Source organism: Myripristis murdjan, chromosome 5 (assembly GCF_902150065.1).
Source record: "Myripristis murdjan chromosome 5, fMyrMur1.1, whole genome shotgun sequence".
NCBI lineage: Eukaryota > Metazoa > Chordata > Actinopteri > Holocentriformes > Holocentridae > Myripristis > Myripristis murdjan.
This window is the reverse complement of record NC_043984.1, coordinates 25,325,960-25,351,448: the sequence shown is the minus strand read 5'-3', so window position 1 is coordinate 25,351,448 and position 25,489 is coordinate 25,325,960. Positions and strand designations below refer to the sequence as shown.

The window sequence follows — 25,489 nt, the reverse complement described above, 5'->3', positions numbered from 1 at the left end:
AGATGTACAGCCTGGCCCGTGCCTGTTCCGTGCTCATTCTGCAGGACCAGGCTAATGGTATTATGGCCAGGGGCCTCGAGGAGAGCTACCTGAACCGATATCTGATCAACCACAGGCCGACACGTGTGCTGTCACCAGAGTACAGCTGGTGGGACTCAGCTCTGTCTGCTGACGTGCCTGTGCAGAGGCTGGTCTCCTTAGGCAGACAATGTGAATCCCTGGATCAGCAGAACAGAGAGGAGCACAACTGTTGAACTGATAGAAAAAAGGCACAGGGCTCTGGCGGCACACCTGATTGAAGGGCAGGCTGCAAGTGCCACTCCCTCATGCAGACATCTGCTTTTAGCCCTAATTTCCTTTGGAAAGAGGCTCTGCAAAAAACATTAGTAAGTAGCATTTTGACAAAATAGGAGAGGAAGGGAAAACACATCCATCAAAAGGCTGAGGTGTGACAAAATGAAGACAGACAATAGGACTACACAAACAAGCAGATGGACATTTGTAGTGCAACTCTAATATTTCCAGTTCCACAGAACGTAAAATTTATAGCTTTTATTGAATTGCTAATAAATAACATTATATGAGGTGAACACATTTTCGGTCCTTTTTATACACTCTTCTATTAGCCAACAGATGCAGCTTGCAAACAACAAGCAGGGCCAAACTGCAGAATCTGCTCTCGATTAAAGAGCCATTTGTGTGAACAGTATCTGCTCGCTTGCTATCTCTTCTGCACCAGACGAAAAAGAAATTGACCTGTCTCTTTAAGCGAAGCTCTGTCCTCTCCATTAATGTCAGCCTTTGAGATACTGCTCCAGTGGCTTTGTGGTCAGCAGTGATAAGAGTCAACAGTGTAAGTGCACACTTTCCCTGCAGTGGTCAATCATTAACTGGAGCAGCTGCTGTTTCGAGGTCTTTAAATACCAGGTGGGGGAAAATGGATACAATGGGATGCTAGTTCTGCAGCTACTGTGTCTACACTTCTGCAAATGCATAAGTACTGCAGGAACATGATATATACTCTGGAATGTGATGGAATCATTTTATATTTTAAAAAATGTGTTCCTTTGCCCAGGTTTGTCATAGAGTAAAAGAACATTCAGATGACCTCACGATTTGGTCATGGTGGTTTTTACATTGTTGTCAGCCTCTCTCTCTCTCTGTCCCTTTCTCTCTCTCACACACACATTCACACTCTCCAAGTTCTCCTTCTTGCATGCTGTTTTTTTAATGGGAGGGTTACACAGCAGCAGATGGCTTTTTCTCACTGCCAACAGAACCTGTCCTCAAGGCCAGACCGCCACGTGGAGTGAAGCCGGAGGTGAACTTCAGATAATCTCACTCATCCGATGAAACTTATTTTTAGTTTTCTGCAGTCTAAATAATCACTGCTTGCCAGGCACTTGGACAGTATTTTTCCTTGACTTAAAAACATGTTGATTCACAATAGTCAGTTTCATTTGATATATATTTGAATAGCTCAACATGCTGCAGCTCCCTGGGTCCAATCAGCCTGCTTCCACATTCGAGTATCATTGAAAGCTCAATGTGGATGTGGGTTTCCACCAAGCATCTGCTGTAGTTTCACTATGAATGCTTCAGTCATTTTCGAACCAAGCTATGCACTAAACATGATCACGGCTTTACTTAATTTTAACTTCATTCATGCTGTATGCTTCTTTTCATGGCATAATGCAAAGCCTTAAAAGCAGGTTAAAGAATTATTTGCCTAATCCTTATCGTGTGGTATACTGGTGGTCAAGGGGCCCATTTGCAGTGGTCGTACTCTAAAACAGTGATGGAAGTAGTATGGAAATCCTTTACTTAAAGGGAATTCAAACACTAAACCCCCTTGTTTTCAGCAAAGTATCAACACAACAATCATTTTGTCATGCTGCAGTAACAGATATAAAGACACCGTCCCACAGTGTGTGGTTTGTACTTTTGTATAAAATTAAAGCTCATTTTTGCTCTATTTCCTTACCAACACCAAAGTCAGCTTTGTTTTAGACTTTGCCCTGCCACCCTCAGTTGGTGTTGTGCCACAATAATAAGAATTTGAAAAATAACCATTATACTGTGTATCTGTGGGCTGTTGATCAATACCTATGACTCAGGAATTACTTTGCCAGATGCTGAGATTTCTGGACCTCAAAACTTCACTTTCCAGCTCATACTCTGCTTTGGAACAATAACATCTAACACCTATCCTGCCTACCAGTATTTTCACCCGCTGAACAATGGAGCACCATGCAATCAACGAGTGACTGGCAGCACATTTTGCAAAGCAGATGGCAAGGGAGTGTTATAGTGTTTTGCATTATAATTTATCTCCTCACCGGACGTTACTGTTGAATCTCTACTATAACTAGTTACTGCAGCTAATTCATCTCTGTTGTGAACGGGACACTGAATGTGTACCAGCATCCTGCTGATGTTATTGCAGCTTCTTGGTCTCTGACTAAAGTTGATAAAATCATAGATCACTTAATACCCCCTTTAAATTTAATACAGGATGTCTATCCATACTTTTGTTACACCCTTGAAGTATAAGTTAAGTATTGCATATGTGTCTTGTGCCATCAACACACACACACACACACACACACACACACACACACACACACACACACACACAAAAAAACATTCTCAGTTGTGTAGTAGTTATGCATGGATGCAGTATTGGTTCTGTATTTCTTTTATCTATTCCACATCTGGTTTTGTGTGACACTTGGATTGTTCTCAACTCCAACAGACCAAGGTATATCACACACTGTGGTTTCAGAAGCGCCGGAGCATCTGAACTGAATTTTCAAACCCAGCTGGCTAAAACTGGGTGACCTAGCTTTGAACTCTGCTTGAATTTAACACTGTTTAATCCCCCATCTCTTTGTGTGTGACAAGGCTCTCCGAACCTTGCACACTACAATGTTTTAAAACACATTAATACAAAAGCTACAGAGATATTTGCTGTGCAAAGCAACAAGTTCCAACAAACAATTCAAGTGGCAATAGGCACTCAACAGCCTGCCTTGTTGCACATAACCAATTATTTGCAATTTCCACATTAATTGGTTCCCGCCTCTCATGAAGGAAATATCTGAACATGGAACCAGGCACCAGCAGCTGTGGGTCTAACTATCTGCCTTGATGAAGCTCCCCTGTTTCCTTGGATTTCCAGTTTTACCAGATGGGGAGAGTTCTCTGCTCCCTGTGGAGGAAAAGGCCTGTGAAAGAGGCTAATTGGGGCCATGAACAACTTCAACTTTCCTGTTCACATCTGGAAGGACAACTTGAAAGACCAATGAGAGAACAGTAGGTGGGTCTCATTTGCTCATCCCACTTTTCCATAAAAATTAGAGCCCTTCCTCCACATTTTCTACTCTATTTGCGACTTTGCGACTCTGGGAACAAAGTCACTCTCAAAGTTAGTTAAAGAGCTGGTGTTCCTCAGAGACGTTTTTCCAGCGTAAATCGCCATTAAGCATTTACATTACAGAATGACTCTGAAAAAATGACTCCAGGTGATGATGGTGTCTCATGTGAGTTGAGTCCAAAAGTATCTCAAATGTGATCAGCCTAAGAGCCACAATGTTACATTTAGAAAGCACTACTTCTTGGCGTTTACCTCTGAAAATTGAGAAAATAGCAACTTCAAAAGCAAACTGCCTGTGTTAGCCCCTGAAATAAGGTGAAACAAATCTATGCCTGAATTGAAATTGAATTCTGAAGCCTCATGCGCTACTGATCTGGCAACAGAGAAGGAGCATCTTTATCTCTGTGACCGATTACAAGCTCCAGGACCCGGCCACTGAACATGTGCTGCTGATTAACACCGAAATGGGAGCCTGACCAAATAACACACGTATTAATGATTAACTTCTTTGGTTGTTCAAAATAGCAGGAAAGGTAGCAGGATGTTCTGTGTGTTGGTACAGCGATGATACTGACAGTTAATTAGAAGAAATGTAATGAATGAGCAATCAAGGCATGGTTTGACACCAGCAATTTCCCCCAGTGTTGAAAAGGAAAAAAACAAGTTTGACCATTTATTCAAACATTTTGGAAACTCTTATCAGTAACACGGAAACAGTGCTCCTGTGTCATGTCAAATAGAAATAACAGAAACAGACTTAAGTGCGATCTTTACAGGAAAGCCAACGACAGTGTTCCCATGTTTAATGTTTAGCTTTAAACAATGGGTGTGTATCTTAACTTACTCTGCACTCAGGTGACACCCTCGGGGCTTTTGCAAACGCAAAAGCTGCGAAATCAATGAGTTTCTTCAACCCATGGTATTTATTTAATTGTGTGCACAGCAGGTAAACTGTAGAAAATCACACAGCCCTCAGGACATCTGAAATAAAACAAACTCAGCAATTACAATAAGCCCTTCTGTCAACAAAGAGAAGGTGCAACATGGAGGAAATGCAGTGGCCTGAGGAAACACGGCCAACACTGCGGGGATTGTACCCCTCACTGATGGCAAGATGAGGGACATGATCATTATAATTTTATACTGTGCACAAGTATTAGTGTGTACACTGAATTCATTGTGTGCTTGTGAGTGTGTGCATGTGCATTTGTGCATTTTGGCATGTTGGGGGGGGTGGGGTGTTACATTGAGAAAGGGTGAGAAGATAAATTTTCCAGTGTGTGAACGTGTAGGAATTCCTCAGCATATGACCTGGTTTGTTTTGACTTGACCACATAGCCCATGTGCTGTGTGTGTGCGTGTGTGTCTCTCTGTGTGTGTGTCTGTCTGTGTGCAAATGTGGCTAACTTGTCAGGAGGATGGGTGGGGTGAAGAGCTGCAGTAATCTGCTGGATTCACACAGGCTTTTCCACACCCTGCCTGAGGCTATGCCACACCAAAACACGCTGCCTAATCACCAGGTCAGGAGGACTGAGGCTGGGAGATAGTGGCAGAGCAAGTGGGGACAGACTAGACTTGTGCCCACTGGGCTGATGTCTGATCATATCCCATCATTTAAAAAAAGCACAACAGATGATTGCAGGCCAAGGAAAAGGGCCTCACAATATTATATTTAGATACTCATACAAACATATTATTAGGTTGGACAAAAGTGAGAAAAATCATAGGCTGGTACACTATATTCTATCAGTGCTATCTTTTTGAGATCATTGCCCATAGGTTCAGGTGGGTGTGTGGTCATAATGCACTAATTAATTCGCAAACACACCAAAGATGAGCAAACACTAGGTGCAGAAATGGAGAGCACACTGTTATAGGTGCTCTTTTGTGATGTACACTGGTGTTTTCATGTTGCTGTAAGTCTGGTTTGGAAGTAACAAGTGACAGGCTGGCTAAGTTAAGACCAGTGCAATGCAGACAGCCACCCCCCACACTGTGAGCCAGCAGCAGCAGCAGCAGTCCCTCCCCAGCAGGGTCGGTAGGGAGTCTGTGCTGCTAAATGTTCAACGTCAGAGGGACGATGGTGGAGGGCTGGTAAAGATGGCGGCGCTCTCCGAGGATGGGAGGTATGGATTGAATTGTGGCCGACAGAGCGCAGACAGAGTCACCGTTTTGCACGTAAAATTGACAGAGACAGCACTGAGAGCGATAGAGAGCTACCAAAATTGTAAGGTGAGTGAATCAACTGGGTTTTTTTTCTCCTCCAGGTTAAATCAGGAGTGTCTGCTCACACACGGTTTGTCTCAGCTGGTAAGCAAACTGCCACGCACAGCTAAGCTACTAGCTAAGTTGTTGGCAAGGCAAGTTTCTGCTGACCAGCCAGCTTTTTTGGGCCAAATCATTATTGTGCTACGAAATGAATCCGCAGAAGCCGACAGTGCCGCTTCGACACCGTGTTCTGGCCAACTTTTACGAACTGTCAAATGTTAATTACCTTATAAAAATGTGTTGGTAAACTTAGACGCTGTGGTTAGCCTGCGTTAGCACTGAGCCTCCTCTGCTGTGCTGGCCAGCCAAGTCCATTTTTTTTTCTCGCCAAACTACTTTGACCAAAGAAGGAAAGTAGTAACTTAATATCGACGGTTAAAGTAGTCACCGGGATAATCTTGTAACTCGCACATTTGTGACGAACACATTTCACCAATTTGATAATTTGAGTGTTTCAGTTAAATAACGACGTGGACAAACGTGAACTGAACTGACGATGTAGCATTTTCGTCAGGGGCAGTTTGACAATTTTGAAGAAATGAATGACAATCTAATGGTAACTTTACTATGAGATGGTAATGTTTCATAATGCTGGTGAATGGCCAACTTGCTGGATTATTATCACAAGTTTCAGCTGGCTTGTTATGTATGAGGAAAACCAATATCATCTGGCTGGGATGAAACTAATCCACATTTGATTCTCAGCTGGATTCCCTTATAGTCCTGACATTTGAAATATCTCAGTCAATCAAACTACCACACTGCGGCTAAAGGATGCATACTCAGTGAATGACTGAAGGCCTAAAGGATTTAGATGTGAACACACTTTGTATTCACGCGATCCTATCTGGCTCATCTGTGAAATTGCAAAAAAAAAAAAAAAAAATTGTAACGCATATTCCCATTAAGTTGTGGTAATATGAGCAGAGGAACCCAGCGTGCAACGATGCGGCCACAAGTATGTGAAATTTGATACCTACTACAACCTGTATTTAGATGCATAAATGCATGTATATCTCTAAGTATGTGCGTGTTTGTGGGTGTATTCATGTAATAAATGTATTCATGCTTCTTTTTCTTGAGCTCAACAAACTACCTCAGCAGATCTCTTGTTTCTCCCCAGAGCTGAATACGAGCAGTCATTATGAAGCATTTGAGACTGGGTGTGCTTATAGCTCGGTGCATACCTGTGGAGATTAAATATAACTAGTTAATCTTGAGCTGCACAAATAGTATTACCTTGCTGAAAGTGCAGCACAGGTGGACTAAGCTGAGAGGACCTGTGCAAGCTGAGGTGCAGAGGCCAGAAGCCAAGCTACCTCAGGTTAACTGTGCCATCAACAACACTGTTACATAATACACACTAGGCCTTGGTCTGCACTCAGGGTTGATGTAGCCTAGCATGGGACCGCAATGTTCAGAGGTCTCTGTGACAGCTTTTTATGGCTCACGGGGCGTGTTTGTATATATACACCAAGTTAATCATACATGAAACTACCCTTGGTCGTTGCCAAACCTGTGCAGCCAAATACAGATAATTCCCTGAGTGAAATTCATGTTGGAAATGTAGATTTAGTCTGACAGAGAGAGATTGTTTTTGAAGATGGTTTCCATGCTCCCCCTGACTGTATCTGACAAATGGCATAGCTAGCCATCGCCAAGTTGGAGGAATTCTTTTGTGACTGCCTCTGCTACAGCCTTATTGGATGTGGTAATGTTGGTCCATACGCTGCATTGAACGGCAGCCTACCATCTCTTGCTGACTGAGCAGCCAAAAACTGCCTGCTTTTTGTTTCTCTCTCACTCTGTGATGTGTATGGGGCTGAACTAGTCACTGTAGTGTGGAAGCTGGCTAACTTTGTCTCTGGTGACGTGAAATGTGATCAGAACTATGTGTGTGGACTGGTTGGTGTGCAAGTGTATGTTGGGGGAAGGGTTGGTGGTGGTGGTGTGTGTATGTATGTGGGGGGGGTATCTTAGGTTTGATCCTTAAACTTAAATCAGTAACTGAAGTATAATTTAGCTAACCAAACTAGATTTTTTTTTAAATGTGGTGAAATAAGATTCACTTCATAGTGCTAAAAACATTAATTGCAGTTTTGATTGTCCTGGCCTTGTTTTGAGTAGTATTAGCAAGTTCAAACAGCATTCTTGAGCTTCAGAAATGCAAAAGGCTGCTGTTAATAAAACTCCACATTCCATGTAAACCGGTTGACACGAGACGGTGGAGGCCTATCATCTGGCCAACTGGTTCTACTGAGTGCAGAAGTAGGGAGTCCTAAGCATGCCCATCCTAATCTTTAGTGCAGCAGAAGAGCCACTGCATGTTTGCGGCTGTCCAGTCTGTTTCAAGTAGCCACCAACGCAGGCCTTCAAACACTGCACAAAGCAAGCAGAAACTTCAAAAATATCTTCCTCAAAAAAGCCACCCTTTTTCTGATGCTGCACAAGTCCCAGCACTCGCGTTCAGATGTTCTGAAAGTTAATGCTCCAAGAGAGTGCCTCTGAGCCACTTAAAAGGAGAAATGGGTAAAGTTGTTAACCCATTCTGCCTCTTTTTATGTTCAAACGCAAGGCCCGGCTGTGTCTGCGGCCACATGTTTGAGTTTTGCCATGTGAGTCTAATAGGTGTAATGTGTCCTGCAGGCTTTAGGTCAGGATTGCCTTGAATGCCCTCTCTGTAGTCATTATTTGTTGACCTCTCAGTCAAGTTTGATTATCCTGATAAGTCTGTTTTTTCCACCATGTTGATAAGTGGTTGAAATGTCTTTCCCTTCACTTTCAGAATGTACCTTCTTTGCGGCCAACGATACAATTCAAGGGACTCCAAGGTGTAAGTACTTCTTTCCCATCAGGGCAGTGGGTGGGAAGATGGATCTTATCCCAAATTATGATTAATTTGCAGGGGATAGGTTAAACCTGTTTCTGTTCTAGATTCATAATCAGCTGCATATGATTAAACCGCTTAATTTACATCAATGAATGACAGGTTTTTAGTGTTTGATGTTTTTTTTTTATATTAAGTAGAGGTGTGCCAATTAATGCTCCATGATATGGTAAAATTTTATATATATATATATATATAGATAGATAGATAGATAGATTCTGGGGTCTGCACCAAACCATCATTTTTTTTCACATTTGGAGAATATGATTTGTAGGCCAGGCCATCTCTGTAGCTCAACCATATTTTATTTATAATGGTATACTGTCACTTTTAACCTTTATCAAAGAAAACTGCAGCTGCTGCGATTTGGATATTGCACTAGCTCATCCAAATTCTACAGAATTCACAGAAAGGAGCACCACACAGAAATGGCTATTATAACACAGTCCCATGAATAAAGTGCAAACAATAAGTCAAAAAAATAAAAAGACAAATAACAAATTAAGGACAAATAACAGAGTACAGAGGATATAATTTCTTTCTTTGCTCTATTCAGACACAAGTTATTGACACTTTCTTACCAATAGAGCTTATTTACAGTGTGTTAAGAGATGAAGATCAGTGCAGAAGTGCAGGAGGTCACACCCAATGAAATGCAGTAGTATTTATCATGCAGCACTTTTACAAATTGTGTGCTATCCCTGTTTGCCTCTTAAACCACAGCATTTTTGAATGTGTAGACATTGTTCCTCCCACTGGAGAAGTTTGATAATTGCATTAAAGCAGTTGGTATCAGGATAGCTTCGTTTGTTGATCCATGGACAAGCACTCATATGTTCTACCGGTGCCGATCCGATACTGTCGGTACACTTGTAATCGCTTATATTTTTAACCAGCATTTTGTGCTATGCACATCACGCATAAGCTCCGATTCACTCTCATAGTCACTGTGGTCCTGAGTGGTACTGAATTCTCTGGCGCTAGAAACGATTCCACCTAACAAGGTGGAAAACATTCGAGATTAGGAATGAAGGATTAAACACTGATTGTCAACACTTACTCACCTCACCATCCAGGACTTAAGATCAGTGTAAACAAGCTAAACAGCATTTCGGTTTTGCTTTCTGAGCCCTGCAACATTCCTGGGTAATTATCTGTTTCGGCTTTGATTGGCTCAGGTCATCTGCTAATTTGCGATCTCTGTACGCATCATGATACAGACATTTGATGTGGGTAATGTGATAAATTGCCAATCAGTCACCTTCTTTTTGGATTGGACTCTGACATGTGTTCATAGTGTAGTTGTAATGGGAGACCGCCAGGGTAGAATGTCACTGAGTTTCAGTCGGGTTGGAAGATGGTGACACCAGTTAACCTGGAGGGGATATATGCAGTCTAGACAATGTCACTTGTAATGTAAACATGAAAAAAGTGCAAAACCTGCATGCTTGGGGTAAAAGTGTAGTATTTTAGTGGGTTATCAAAGAATTTGAAAACTCCACGCTATGAAAAACAAGGTCTATTTAACTATGCCTTTTAAACACTGTTTTCATCCTATGTATTCAAAAAGCATTGTTCTTTCGTTGATGAAAAAATTTTCACACAGTAGTGACTGCGTTGTTTCCTTGGAAGTTGTATTTCAGCTGACATAGCATACAATTTGAGTGCCGGGCCATTTGAATTAATAGAATGAATGAATTAATCAATGCATTCAGGGGTTGTAGTATTTTCTGTGCTCTCATCTGATGTATTTGGCAAATTGCTCACACACAGACTCTCCCAGTGTCTATAAATACTGCTGTGCCATCTTTTCTGTAGCTTAGTCCGTGATACAGAAACCACCTTAAATGCATGCATACAGCCTCCCTTTCACTGTTCAGACCTCAAAGATCCTCCTGTGTCATGCTAGCTCCCATGCTGTTCACATCTCACCCTGTAGCTCAGATGAACACTCTGCCAGAGGTATGTACATACACACACACTGAACTGTAAGGGGATCTGCTTACTAGACCATGAGAACGGAGGCCTAGTTGGATGGTGTTTTCACAGATGGTTTTGTTTAGCATATAACTGCCCTCTATTCGGAAATTAAATAAATCTCTACCACAGCCCGCCTTAGCCTCATTCGCCGCCTCATGCACTTTCTAGGATAAATGGATAGATTGTGACAAATTTAATGACGTCATTGATTTATTATTTCTTGTCCATGTTTTTGTGAACCTTTACAGCGCATTAAAATTCCCAGGACCGATTCTTCCGCAGACACCTTCCACAATTTTGACTTTTACTTGTCTAACGTGGGCAAGGACAACCCTCAGGGAAGCTTTGAGTGTATCCAGCAGTATGCCACAAGGTAACGTGTGGGTTGATTGATGGCATCCCTGATTAGTTGAATAACCTGTTAAGCAGTCTTGTGTTTCTCCCTTGCCAGACAGTTTGCTCAGAACGTAACACCTCTCTTTTTTTGCCAACTCCTGTTTGTGTGTAGCTCGGGAGCCTCACACCTGGCATCACTGGGGACGGTACAGAACAAGGTCACAGTATGCGCCACCAATGACTCCTACCAGGTGACCCGGGAGCGCATGACCCAGGCTGTGGAGGACACACGTGAACGTGGGACCAAAGTCATCAAGCCTGGGGGCCAGTATAGAGGTACAGCCCTCTTAAATTTCTCACTTGATCTTTAAAACCATTCAGGCTCTGACTTGCAGCTCCCACTGTCAGACGCCAGCACACCAACATGGCTTTACCTCAACACCTCCCCTTTTCAGTCCCTTTTTTTTGTCTTTTAAGGGACTGTAGCTGAACATACTGTCACTGACTTAAGATCTTTTGCCATTTAAGTCTTTTACAGATTAGTGCTCTGGCTGATAAGGGCCAAAGGAGGCAGATGAAGCTATTTCTGTTTTATTGACATAGCCTGCCAAAATGCCACAGAAAGGGCTGAAGTCTTACACTCCCTCCAGGGAGTACTGCACCTATTTAGCACATACTGCTTATAAACAATCAAGACTTGCTCTCCCTCCGCCCTCTTACACATGGTGTACACAAACACACGCGGACCAGTCCACTGTCCACTGCGCCACGCCGTGCCTGGATTGGGGTCATGCAGGCAGAAAAGTAAAAGTAATCTTGGATAATCTAATTTGGCCTTTTGCTCTCTCACGGCCTCTCCCACATGTCTTACCTAACTCAGCACGGAGAGAGCAAGGATTGTGCTGTGTAATAGTTTCTATTGCTGTAATGTCCAATGTCAAATTTGGCTCTGAGGTCATTGATACCAATTTCTCCCATGGTACAACAATAGATTTAAATTTTCGGCGGAGAGACTTCACTGTCTGACTCTAAATCATCCAAGACGTTTGATGCCAAAATTTCACTTACCTGTGGTATATCTAACAATCAATGACTTTCTATAATAATATGTTACTAATCAAACAAATTTGTATTTTTTTATTGTTGATTACACAACTTCAGTATAAATCTCTGCTCATTGCAGTGTTTGCAACTACATTAGCCTGACTTGGGGTTGTTGCACTCTGCACAGACATGAAGACTAAATCACAAACATTTACATTGAAGTCTCGGCTACACCAGCCAAAACATTCTGTTGAAAAATAAACTCTTGTAGCCTTAGTTAATTATTTAGTGGAATAAAAATGCACGTCTGCATTATTGTAGTACATATTGGCTGTAGTTTGTTCTTTTGCCCCTCAAATATCAGGTGTCACTTTTGGCTCAGAAGTCAGGCTCTTTCCAGAAACTTGAAAAGTCGGTTAAAACTTCCTCAGGTCTGTTTTCTTGCCCTGGGGATCTATTTGCATACACCGGCCCAGATGGAAACTGGGAAACGAGAGGAGCAGCAGAGAAAACAGGCGGGACAGGGGCATGTGGCTGCTGGTTTAGAGTGAGCACCTTTTAGCCAGTTCAAAAGGGGCCTTTAACTTCTCCTTGTTTTCAGAGGGTGTTATTTTTAGGTGACAGCCTGTAACTTGTCTTTCATGGGAACCTGTTCAGCTCTCATCATTAAAAATAAAGTGGCATTTAATGTATCAGATTTAAACATACAAATCAACATCAGTCTGTGACTGTCGTGAGATTTAAATGGGCTATTAAATTGCCTTATGGTTTCCTTGATTAACCCATGGTGTAAGTCTAGCATGAGAAGTCACTTGGCTATCTTCCTTAAGGAGAAAGCTCACTACCAGCTGACACAAGTTATTCACCTGCAGCATCGCCTCTGTCATCGGCCTGTGAGACAACGAAAACTGTGTGCACCTCCACCCCCTTTTATTGCTCTTAGCCTCTCAGCTTTTAGCCAAGTAGAGCGGCAAGTTTCTCCCTCTCTCTCTAACCTTAATCTCTTAAAGAGCTTTAGAATTTCATAATGACTAGGTAGCAGTATGGGGAAATGTCAAGGCATCCTGACTAAGCACATGGTTTAGCAACACAGAGCAGAAGTGTCTTGGGTACTTGACTTGACTCTTGATCTTGACTCTTCATATAAATCAGGTTCTCCAAACTAGTTGATGCATTGCAGACAATTGCCCTGCAGTTCATGCAGATTTGTTGCTGTTTTTCTGTACGGAAATTATTACTTGAATGATTCATTTTTCTTTTGCTGTTGTGGTTGTCTGTCAGGCAGTCATCACTGTTGGGAAACCAAGTCTTTTATTGTATTCAGTGTCTTTTATTTGTTAAATTGAAATATGAGTAACTTGTCATAAGTTTGCCCCCTTTTGCCTTGTCGGCCTGGCTCCTAAGGTCCAGTGGAGATTGGGTGTGATTTGTTTAGCAGCTTTCTCAGGTCATGAAAGTACTTCTCTGTCTGCTATGAAGAGGATGGTTTAGCACCTCTGTTAGAAATAAGTATTCCTTGCTGATGTACTCTATTGTTTAAAGGGCTCTTCAAGCACACAGTGGGTTTGGGTGCTGCCCTGCTTGTGACCAGGCAGTGGTAATGGCTAGTATGAGCTTCTTAAGAAAGAACATTTTTCTGCAAGGCAGGATGGTGCCAGGGACTCCAGGTATATTTTGGGAGGTCCATTTATCTTTTTTGGGAGTGCATGGTGAAGTTGGCATGTATGAGACAGGTGTCAGAGGGGGGTGGAAGATGTGTGCATAAGTTGTTGAGCAGTAGTAGGGTTGAGTGAATGGCCGCTGTTTGAGTCACATTGTTCAGTGTCATATTGTAGTTGTATTTTAGCTCAGTGTCATTGTGATGGATATGTTATAACCTCACACTGCAATGCAAAAGAGGTATGGATGACTTGATGTGTTCTCTCCTCTGCTTTTAGGAAAGCAAGTGCAGGTCCGGAAGCCAGCGCCATCAGCCCCAGAGGTGGTCCCGGAGCGCAAGCGATCCACACCCATCAACCCAGCCAACACCATCCGCAAGTGCCTTGCCAACAACCCTGTGTCCCAGCGGCCATACCGGGACCGTGTCATCCACCTGCTGGCACTTAGGTCTTACAAAAAGCTTGAGGTGCTGGCCAGGTTACAGCGGGATGGGATCAGCCAGAAGGACCGCAGCTCTCTTGGTACCACCCTGCAGCAGGTAAAGGGTGAAGAAGGTGTTGCCTGCAAATCTAGTTATGTGCATGGTCATTGTGAAGGGTCGTTACAGTTTGTAGAGAAGGAGTCATCTTCTTTAGGGCTGTTGTTATGCATAACCGTTCTTTGTCAATAATGAGTAAGACAACCAATGATTTGTATTGACAAAAGCTGATATTTACTTTCAGCATGTGTCACTCACTGACAGTTGTGTGTTTTTACTGAATTGTCTGTTATGCTCCTCGTTCTTCTCAAACATTGGAGCATAGTATGCAAATCAGAAAGATGCTTCTTCCCAGCATGAAGACTTCATTCACCAGAACTCGCAAGAAATTAGCCACTGAGTCTTAAAACATACATTTACATGCACAGATGTTTAGACAGCACAGGAAATGGTTAGTTTCTATACATGTTGTACAACGCTTACTGAGAGTTCAGCCTTACAGTTGTGTGCATCTGCCTGTGTCCGTCTGTGTCCACACATTAAACAGGTGGCAAATCTGAATCCCAAAGACAACTCCTACTCACTGAAGGACTTCATTTACCGTGAGGTCCAGAGGGACTGGCCTGGCTACTCTGAAGATGAGAAGGCCCAGGTTGACAGGATCCTGGCACGGTACAGAAAAGGCTCTTTTGACTCCAGAATGACATTCTAGGCTTGAGGACATAATCACTTGAACTAATTGAGCAGGGACATGTATTTTTTAATGGAATGGACTAATAGGAGCTGATGTCCATACTTTTTCTTGACTTGTTTACTTTATTGCCATGCATGTGAAAGAGTACATGTTTCTCTGGCATCACCAAGAAATTTGGTGCACAGCTTTGAGCCTCATATTCATTTATTTTCATTATAGTTTCTGTGCAAGACCCAATTTAGATTATACTTATCTCAGTGGATAATGAGACAAATGAAAGACTCCAAATTCAGAACTGACATCTAAGTATGTTGAAGTGAACCTGGTAGTTGACCTAATGGATTAATGTTAATATAATAATTTTGTTTAGGATGTCCTAGTGAAATAATAGTAAAGCACTGAGCCGTGACATTTCCTTTCTGTTCTCCAACTCCCATTTCCCAACACCACCATCGTTTCCTTTGTCTTACAGCAAATTGGGTCTTCCTACTGAGGCACTTTCATCAAGCAGTTCTCTTAAAGATAACGTCTCCACATCCCCACAGGTAACTACACACTCACACACACACTCACACACACACACACACACACACACACACACACACACACACACACACACACCTCTACATAGTAAAGTAAGTAGTTGTTCTTCTAAATTGTCATTGTGCTCTTACAGAAGCGCCAAGCAGAGTTTGACTTCATTGATCCTCTGGCACCCAAGAAGGCCCGCATCTCCCATCTCAGCAGTCGAGGGTCAGCTGCATCCTCATCCTCATCATCCTCTGACCGCCGAGAAGATGAGGGCAGCCACAGCTCTAAGTGCTCACTACTACCCTCCAGCGTCACCTCGGCCCCTCCCTCTCACCTCCCCATTTCCTCCCACCCTCCTGCCCCCTCTCACCAGCAGCCCAGCCCAGCCTCCAACTCCAACTCGCCCAGCACCCCTGAGGGCCGTGGTACCCAGGACCTGCCCCTGGACCAGAGCTCCTCCTGCAGGGACCCTTCGCCCAGCCCCACCCGCAGCCCCCCCTCATCCAATCGAACCTCACAGGATCGTTACCGGCCCCCTGCGCCAATCCCCAGACCACGCACCTCCCCCAGCCCCCCTCCTCACACCTCCCTCACAGTTACCTCCACTGTCCTCAGCAGCCCTCCCTCGTCCAATAATATTAGCAAAAAGTCCAAGAAGAAGTCCAAGAAGCACAAAGAGAAGGACCGGGAGAGGGAGAAGGAGAAACGGAGGGACAAAAGCAGCTGTAGCCCTCCTAGTGTAGCAGACCAGGCTGAGGAGAGTCATAGACCCAGAAAGAGGCACAGTGCTGAGGAAAAGGAGAAAGAGGTTATCACTAAGACTCCCCAAAAAGACCAAGGTGTGTGCTCTTTTCTCTCTATTATCTTTGCAGTTCAGACAACTATTTCATTAGTTAAATGTCCTACCAAACACCACCCGATCAAACATTCGGATTCATGTCATGTTTTCAGTTGTTGCACGGCTGTCAGGGTAATTCAAATGTTGTGGATTCACTGACTCAGACAGCACTGGCATGTCTGCATTGTGACAGACAGGCCTCAGCCATGCCAGGTTTCCAGCCAATTTATCTCTCAGACATTAAAATCTAGATTAGCATGTGTCAGTGTGTATGTCAGCAGTGTCTCGTTCTACAGCCCAGCCAGCCACTTACAGTTTGATCTTTTATTATATTGATGCCTTGGATTGTGCCTAGACTTGTTGAGGCACTGAATCGTGCACCACTTAACTCTGCGGTCTTTACTTCTGGCTGACTTAATTTTGTAAATCTTATGCATGTAGTTTGCAGTGCACTGCTTGCTCCTAGTCTACATTTTGTGCCTCCCACTCTTTCTCATCTTTTTCTGTGAAGTGTATCTGGGGAGGCAGAATTCTTATGTGCTGCCCAGAGTCTCTTTCTTACTGTTGACAAAAAAAAGACAGAATTTTATGCTGAGGGGTGGATTTTTTTATTCCATGTTTTGACAATTGGTTCGTTTAAACACACCAGGGTATTTAGTGATCTAGAGGAATAAACAGAAAATAAAATATGGAAAAAAAAGTGTAGCATCTATGTTTTAACACTGACCTGTTTGTCTCTGTTCTTAGACTCTTCAGACAAAGAGAAGCCAGTCCACTCCACAGACTTCTCTTCCACTGCTGAGATGCCAGACTATGTAGTGTGAGTTACACTAATACCTTTTCAAGGATCCACATTCCCACAGTGTGACCTTTTTTTGTCTTGAAGTGTGGCCCTCAGCTACTTACCTTTTAATTTTTATGATATTTAGAGAAAAATGATTACACTTAGGTAGCATGAATGACATTGGATCTTGAGGTCCAACAAAAGCAGGAGAACTGGAACACACAAAATGGAATGATAAACACATCTGTGTTTAAGTTGTACGTAGTCTGGTATTCTTCAAGCGTATGTGAGCAACAGTGCTGACATGGGGTTGGTTTTACCTTTCAGTTCATCCTGAATGAGTGCAGAGAACATGTTATCTATTCCAGATGAGGCTTCTCTCACAGAGAGGATTGTCAATAAATCTGTTGCAGACAGGGAATGTTGGGGAATTTCCGAAACTCTTTGAGGAAGTCATTGAATCTTGGGTAATTTTACAGATTGGTAACTTAACAGGAATATACAATGTACCGCAATGGATTTGTTTCATGTTGTCATTGCATAACAGATGATAGTTTTCAGATGTTATTTGTTCTTCAATTTAATTTTGTTGTTTTGATTAATACCTGTAAGACTTATTACAGTAATTCAATAGTGCAATACCCCTATGTATATATGGTGTATATAGGTTTGCTTTTTTCTTAAGCTCAATTTCTTATTCTGCATTTATTTTCAAGGCTTTATGTGCGTAATTATACATAATGCACATACTTTTTTACAACCAGGATTCATGCACAAGTTGGATTAATGCACATTGATATGAAATGCACATACTTTTATACAAATTTCTAATTTACATATTTTTATATTTCGGATTTCTGTTTCTTAAAATTTCACTTATGCAGCTGCAACAGACGCAATTTCCCCTGGGGGATCAATAAAGTATTTCTGATTCTGATTGCCAACGGTTGTGGAAACCAGAGAACACCTTAAGAACGTCAGAAAAATTAGTCATAGAAAGTAATGGAACTGTACTGGAGTTCCACGGTGGAAACTTTTTTTTTTTTTTCATCCGTAACACTCAGAAATACCTTTTGTGATGGTTTCCTCTGTTTACAGGAAGTACACTCCGTTGGTATCCATGGACCAGCGGCAGAGCTACAAGGATGACTTCAATGCAGAGTACGATGAGTACCGCCTCCTGCACGCCCGTGTGGAAACCATCACACGCCGCTTTACCCAGCTGGATGCCCGGTGTCGGAAATTGACACGCGGCACTAAAGAGTACCAGGTCAGACCTACAAAGCTTGTTTGAATATAAATCTGTTGCTTCTGTGCTCATCTGAGGTGCATGTATTGTCATGTTTAGTTATGATAATTGATTGAAGGCCAGTATCTAATGTTGGCAAAGTCTTAAAGATGACAACCGTGTGCCAGTTGCCTCTCTAAAGCCACATTTGATGCCAGTTAGGCATTTAAAGGACCACAGCAGTGATTTTGAATGTTTGGCCCATTTACTACATTATACATTGCAGCAGTTTTACAATCATGTGTGGTTCTACGATTTCACAACATAATCAGGGATATCAATTTTACCGTCACTGCACCCAATTTCAATTCATCAAAACACAACAGTGCTGCAACCTTTAGAAAAACTAATGTGGACAATTTTATTACAATGATATTATACTGGTGTGAAGCAAATTTTCTTATTGTAGTGGAATTTAAGGAATCTAGGGCTTTTTTAATCAGGTTAATCACAAGGTAGTCATGTATTAATCATGATTAATCACATTTAAAATGCATAAAATTACTTGGTTGCTTACCCTTTTACTGTTGTATAATGATGTTTTGCAAACAATTGCTGCTCTTCAACTGGGTGTACATGATGGATTCCTGGATGTAATCTGATGTTTTTCAGCCCATTGTTTTCAACAACACTGATGGGCCAACAGTCCCATCAGTGTTGACAGCACTGCTGCAAATATGACTAAAATTACAACTATTTGAAGCACTGAAAATATGGTAGTCATTCAGCTGGTATTTTAAACTGGTTGTACACTGACAGACAGACAGTGCATGGAGGTAAGGGTCAAAATTCAACATTGCATTGATTTGCATTCTTTTTTTTTTAACGTGTTTAGGTCCTTTTAATTAAAGTCCACATGAAATGACCTCACATGACCTCTACGTCCTGTAAAACAGTATCTTAAATAGTGACATCATCTTGCACTAGTGGGTGTTCATTAAAATTTCAATCAGTAGCCTAAAACATCCACAAATTTCAACATCCTCTCTCATCCTGCTATCTCTTCAAATGAAATGTGTCTTTCTCTTCCAAACTTATATCTTATTGGTTTGCACTTCTGGATGATCCTTCTCTGCACTATGTCCCGTCCAAACATCGTGTTTCAACAGGAAATACATAAAATCAAGAGAGCAAGAGTCTGTTTCATGGGTTCTTAAAAGACGTGTTAACTTTGTTAGCCGTAATGGAAATCAGTGGCTAGATAAGAAGTAGGAACAATGATATAAGTTGTAAAATATGACTGCCTACTTTGGGAAAAGATTAGCAGAAATGCAAAAAAGGAAACACATATTGTAGATATTATGCTAAAAATGCAAAATCACTGGTGGTCCTTTTGTAAGGTATTTTTTAAAATCTGAGACAGAATATGCAATCTGGCACAGTTAGAATCTAGGTATTTGTAAAACCTTGGTCTTAATCTACAGTGGACCAAAATCATCACACTATTTCAGAGGTGCTGCCATTTTGTGGCATAGAAATCATAAAAACTAGAGGGGGCGGTCCATTTGTTTCTGTGTCTCTACACTGAAGGTTTTTTCCCCATATTCAGTATTTTAAAAAATTGTATGTCTGCATGACCAGAATGTAGAATAATGTGTGCATAAATAAATTCACTTAATACTCTCTCCTATTATACATGATAGTGAAGTCAGGGTGCATTATTTTCTGAATTTAATTGCATTCATCACAGTAACTCTTCATTTCTCTTTTACAGAAGGTACATGAAGAAGTCCTGAAAGAATACAAGAAGATAAAACAAGTGAGTATATAGATTTTTGTCTGTTTGGGATAGAGACAATTTAATTATATGTACTTATATAATTAATGAGCTGGTAAAAATCTAAATTCAGTTGCGTGGAATGGACATTCTGAATCCCATGTGCAGTTATGCAGGGCTTCTGTTAAACACCTATGATCTATTTTTAGCTTGTCTCGTCACGTCTTAGTCATGGGGGGAAAAAAAGGTCATTGACGAACATTTTTCGTCATTGTCTTCATTGACGAAATTAACACAGCAGTCAAACACAGCAGGGGTTGCTGTTTGGGTGACACGGGGAGTCTGATATTGTGTTTGTATGTGTGTGTGTTTTGCAGCATAGTCCCAACTACCACGAGGAGAAACAGCGCTGCGAGTACCTGCACAACAAGTTGGCCCACATCAAGAGGCTGATAGCTGACTTTGACCAGCGCAAGGCCCAGGCCTGGTGCTAAGAGCACAGCACAGCCTGCCAGGCCTCCCCGTACATCTTTATGAATCAGTATTGAGAGCGGAGTGTCGAACCAGGAGGGGGTATCCAACTGGCTCTTATTTATTTGTACCCCCTCTGTTACTGCCTCCACTGCAACCTTCCTTTTTCCTTCCTTCCCCTTTCCCTTTGCCCTTCTTCATTCCTTCCTTCTTTCCTACCTTTTTGATTCCACAGGCTCCGTTGTTGCCTGAAGTCTCGAAATTCTTACTTTAACTTTATCCCCCACCCCCTTTTTTCCTCAATGGTTTTACCCAAAGCTCCTCTGGAATTCCACACCACTGGACCAGTGGAAGGAGCTACCTGCATGTGTGAAGGGGTTTGGGGAAAAACTTAACTCTTCTAATCTGTTGAAGGACTTTATCTCAAGACAAAAAAAGAACAAAAAAATGAGGTATTTTTGAGCAGCAGAGAAAATATTAACATGTATTTAAGTAAAAAGAAAAAAGAGGGAGATCTATTTATTTTGGGACTCATAGTACAAAGGAAGAGTCCGCAGATGATTTATTGTTTAAAAAAGAAAAGTTTAACTTTTTGTCAAAAACAATGCAAAAAATTACCATGGGCCTTATGTGTTTGACTCTCTGAAGCCATTTTGCACGCAAGATCCATATGTCATCTCAGTTGGCTATGATGGCTCTCCGGCCTCATTTCCTCCCCTTTCTTTCTCACTACAAAACTGTACTGGATAACTTTGCTCCAACACTTTGCTGTCTGCTGTGCTGAGTTATAATCCGAAAAGGAAGGAAATGAGACCAGCAGAAATTGTCACTTGAGCTGATTGAGACACAAAAACAGTATGTGTGCATGGATTGTAATTTTAGTTGTAATGGCCATGTGGGTTGGTGAGGGTGGGGTAACTAAAGGAGTATGTTCCCCTGTCAGTAGGGGGCAGTATTCCCAGCACCACCAGTGTTTAATGTTCATGGTGCATTATGGGTGCCTTAAGGAGTTTACACTCGAATGTCGAGTTGGGCAGACCCTTAGGGTCCCCGAGGCCACACGGAGGAACTACCGCTGCCTGACAACAGGCTGTTTGTTTGTGCGTGCGTGCGTGCGTGCGTGTGTGTGTGTGTGTCTGTGTGTCTGTGTCTGAAGGGTGGAGGAAGGAACGAAGTGTTAAGTCTGGGTGGTGTCCGAGTGTTACAAAGTGTATGTGTGTGTGTGTGTGTGTGTGTGTGTGTATTTGCATGATTGCGCGTTAAAAGGAGTGACAGGTGAAAAGACGAAAAAAAAAAAAAAACACAAACGTGGAAAAAAAAAAGTGAGAAAATGAAAAAGAAAAAAAAGCTGCTAGTGTTTGTTTGACCAGCCAGAGCACTCAGGATCAACCTGGCTGGAGTAACAGAACCTGTTCTTAATTGAGGGGAGTAGGAGGGTCTTTTGGTTTTTTTCAGAGTGGCTCATCTCTAAACTCTGGAAAGGACTGCACCCATCTCTTCAGCTTTATCCAATGGCAAACAGTCTTTTTTTTCTGTTTTGACAAGAAGCAGAATATATATCATTCACCAGAGGACAAATCTGTATTACCATGATAAATGTATTTAATTCTAAGTTTGAGTTCTGCCTTGGTGGCAGAGCAGCCGAGGAATTCAGAATGACATTGTTTTCCAACATTAATGCTGATTTAGTTTGATGGATGGATGAATGGGTTCTATGAAAAAAAACAAGAATATATTTTTGAGTCTTTATTTCAACAAGGGAAAAATTATGTTTACAAACCTGTGTTAGAATGTTTGCCAAAAATTAAAATACTTTTCCGGTTTTGCATTCATGGGTTAAAAAAAAATTGTGATTGGTCTTAATTCTTGGGAGACACCAGACACTGATACTGGGATATGTGCTCCCGTCCCTCAAAAATAAGTTCAGTACTGCTGCGTCAGAAACTGAGAAGAACTTCTTCCCTTTCTCCTTAGAAAGATCAAAAAGTGAAGTGTGTTTAGGCTCCATTGTTGCAGTGACCCTTTCTCAGCAATTTGGTGTCATACATATCCACATAGACTTGGACATGTTAAAGGTAAATGTCCTGTATCTGATTTTAAATGGGGCACCTTTTTTTTTTCTTAAGGAGATGGAATCAAGATTATCCAGCTGTTTTCAACCTTTCATTTGGTTGTCATTCTGTCAAATAGCCAGTCTCTGCAGTGGACTGGTTGTTGTGGTGGGTTGTCAGAACCAAACAAGCATGAATACAGATTCTCCTCATCACAGATTACTAATTTCAGCCAGTGAGAAGCCCCTGCATTATCAGAAAATGAAAATCTCTCAAAGTTAATTCTGGACATGCTGCCAGCACTGGTGTCTCGGAGGTGTCACAACATGAGAATCAAACACGAGAAGAAAATATCCACAAGAGTTTAGGCTGCACTCCCCCAGTGTAAGTTTACACTTTCTCAACTGCGGATATATAGGGTCACTGTTTTGGTTTATTTTTCCTGCCCTCCATTGCAACAGTCGTTTCCCAGAACTTGAGTCATAAAGGGCTAGCACACCAGCCAAATGCATGCAGGAGGCCGGGGCTTTACACACAGATCCCAAGGTTTTGTGCATCACTCGCCTCCTCCTCCCAGCCTCCCACTTTTCAAAAACTGGGCACCAATGTAGCGTTAGTGCTGCTAAGCCCTTCTTCCTACCAACCCCCTGGGGAAGCATGAAGCACATGCTAATCGTTAATCGCTCTCATATGGCAGCTCAAGGGATGGCTGTCCCCGCCGCGACCCTGCAGGGCTTGCTAGCGCTGATCTCAGCAGTGTTAGCAGAGACACTGGTTCATAGCAGATTTACTTAAAGGGGGTCTTAGCAACATGGCAGGGCTGCAAGTGACTCATCACAGTGGGAGGAGGCAGGAAAGGGTTTTGAGCAACTGAAGAGTCTTAATGAGAAAATTGCAAACAAAGGTTTAAAAAAAAAAAATGCTTTGCAAATGTTTTGATAAGAGACCACTGAAAATTAAGTGAATTTTGAGTGAATTCTGAGCCTGCCCACCTGATAATGTACAAATCATTTCAATAAAAGTCATCTTAGTTCTACATGCAAAACCGTGGCCTTGTTTTCTTAATTCTTTTCCTTTTTATTATTTTGCTGCCATCCACCTGGAATAGTTGAAATTTCAAACAAGAAATTAGGTGTGTTACATTTGTTTCCTCTGGGTGTCAATAATAGATGAACAGCAGATGTGATCTTGTATCTCAGCTGTCCCAGAAGTTGCAGTATGACTTGAAGGCATGATTTTCAAATCAGGATAGGACCACAGCGGGTGCCCTCATTTGCTTGAACAGAGAGTAAATCTCACCCGTAGGATATTGCTATGCTTAAATTTTGACAAAATGCTAAATACTAGTTTCACTGATTTAAGTGATTTTAAAAATCTGGATTTTAAAACTGATACCAAGGTAACAGTAATGCCACTTGACTACCCTTGACGTTTTGACGAGTAACCCTTTTTAAGTTTTCTGTGCCACCTACGATGAGATTAACAGCACTCAACAAGTATGTGAAGAAGATGTGCAGGCCAGCAGGACAGCTCAAAATGACAGTTCAAACGGTCGCATTGCTCCAACAGGTTTTGGTCTTTTTATATGTAAAGAAATGCTTTGATAAAGGCAAAGTCCTGCGATGCAACCCCAAAGGCAGGGAAGAGACAGCTTGTCAAATCCAGGCCAGGGTTGGGGTCAGTTCACTTTCAGTTCAACCAGTACATTTGTTTATCCAGTCATGAAATAAATTTAGGAAAATTCTGCATGATAAACTGATAAACTGGAGATTCATGGTACATGTTTTGTTCTCCTGCTGGGTCCAGCCAGGCGCAGAACATTACCCCTGCCCTTCACTTCGACTTTCATTTTATGTTATTGACTTCACTGTTAAAGTGGGATATAAAATTAAGGAGTTTAAGTTTGAAAGTTGGCCCAATCTTCTATGGCATGTATGCCTATATTATGGGATTATGGCATATGCTTTTTATCATTTTAGTCTTTTTTCCAAATATACAAATTACCTGACTTTCAGAGCCACTGCTGTACATAAAAGAAAGGTCCTGGTCTGATAAAGTTTACAGAGAGAAATTAGCTCCCTGGGAAATTCGACCCATGGACTCCATCCAAAGCTTTCCCTGCACTGGAGTGAACAAGGAAAAGGTGGCTGTTTGGACAGCTGCAAGGAGTTTATTCCTCCAGGTTCCATGCAGTTTTGTGTGGGTGAGAAGAACTGGTGAAACTGGTTTAAATGGACAAATGGAAAATGTCAGCATGACTTTCATAAAATACTGCCCTTTGTGGCAACACAATTAACCCGGGAAATGTGTCATTTTTCAACTGAACAACAGATGTAATTGTAGAATAGAGTAGCTTCATTGTCGTTGTACAACAAGATTTGGTATGCAACTTGCAGCACACTGCCATCCATGAATTAATCATAACCTTTTGCCTAATAAATTTGCAGCCATACAAACCCGTGAAGGCACAGCGTAATTTAACCTGCCAACTAGATAAAGGTCAGTAATATCCTGTAGGCAAAAACAAGTTTTAAGTTTCATCACCATGACCTAAGATGCCTGGCCATCCACTAATTGAGTGACATGTCCCCGGAACAATCCGTAAAGCCAGATCTGTGTTAATGTGATTTGTGAACGCCTTTTTTTTTTTTTTTTTTTTTTTTTTTTAAACAGCAAGTGGAGCAGGAAGTAGACAAGTGATTATCTGCTGCTGACCTGAGCTGGCACCGGTGTGGGCTCCACAGTCAGCAACAGCTGCACCAGTCTGTGGGAATTCTCCTTCCACCCTTTATTCTGAGTGTGCTTTTGTTTGCGTCTTTACCCTCCTCATGAATACTGCACAATCCATCTCAAAAATACCCACCTAGGAGAACGTTTTTGTCTGTGCCACCACACAAATTGGGTATTTCAGGGTAATGGCCCTGTAAGTTCAGCAGTGTGTGCACGCCTGTGTGCATGTGTAGCTCAGCACCAAGGGACAGAATTTCAATAGTATATATGTGACTATAATAATATTTACAAGAATACACAGTGCTACCCAGCCATGTACACCAGTACATGACCTACTAGTGCAGGAGTTCACAAACA

At 42.0% G+C, this 25,489-nt stretch overlaps 1 protein-coding gene across 1 annotated transcript; it reads left to right on the top strand.

The window, feature by feature from the left end:
- Nucleotides 1–5,323: 5,323 nt before the first annotated feature.
- ell2 (elongation factor for RNA polymerase II 2) lies at nucleotides 5,324–23,378 on the top strand. The gene is made up of 12 exons (XM_030051585.1): nucleotides 5,324–5,608; nucleotides 8,430–8,477; nucleotides 10,760–10,884; nucleotides 11,020–11,183; nucleotides 13,829–14,088; nucleotides 14,576–14,700; nucleotides 15,195–15,267; nucleotides 15,399–16,092; nucleotides 16,839–16,911; nucleotides 17,974–18,145; nucleotides 19,878–19,922; nucleotides 20,258–23,378. Exons 1-12 carry the CDS (start codon nucleotides 5,348–5,350, stop codon nucleotides 20,372–20,374), a joined length of 2,157 nt encoding a protein of 718 aa, XP_029907445.1. The 5' UTR covers nucleotides 5,324–5,347; the 3' UTR covers nucleotides 20,375–23,378.
- Nucleotides 23,379–25,489: the final 2,111 nt, after the last annotated feature.

Bases quoted from the DNA above. Each gene is read 5' to 3' on its own strand.
- ell2 (XM_030051585.1), top strand. From the start codon at position 5,348: ATGCAGACAGCCACCCCCCACACTGTGAGCCAGCAGCAGCAGCAGCAG. The intron at 15,268-15,398 runs GTAACTACACAC...GTGCTCTTACAG, and splicing joins ACGTCTCCACATCCCCACAG to AAGCGCCAAGCAGAGTTTGA. The intron at 19,923-20,257 runs GTGAGTATATAG...TGTGTTTTGCAG, and splicing joins AATACAAGAAGATAAAACAA to CATAGTCCCAACTACCACGA.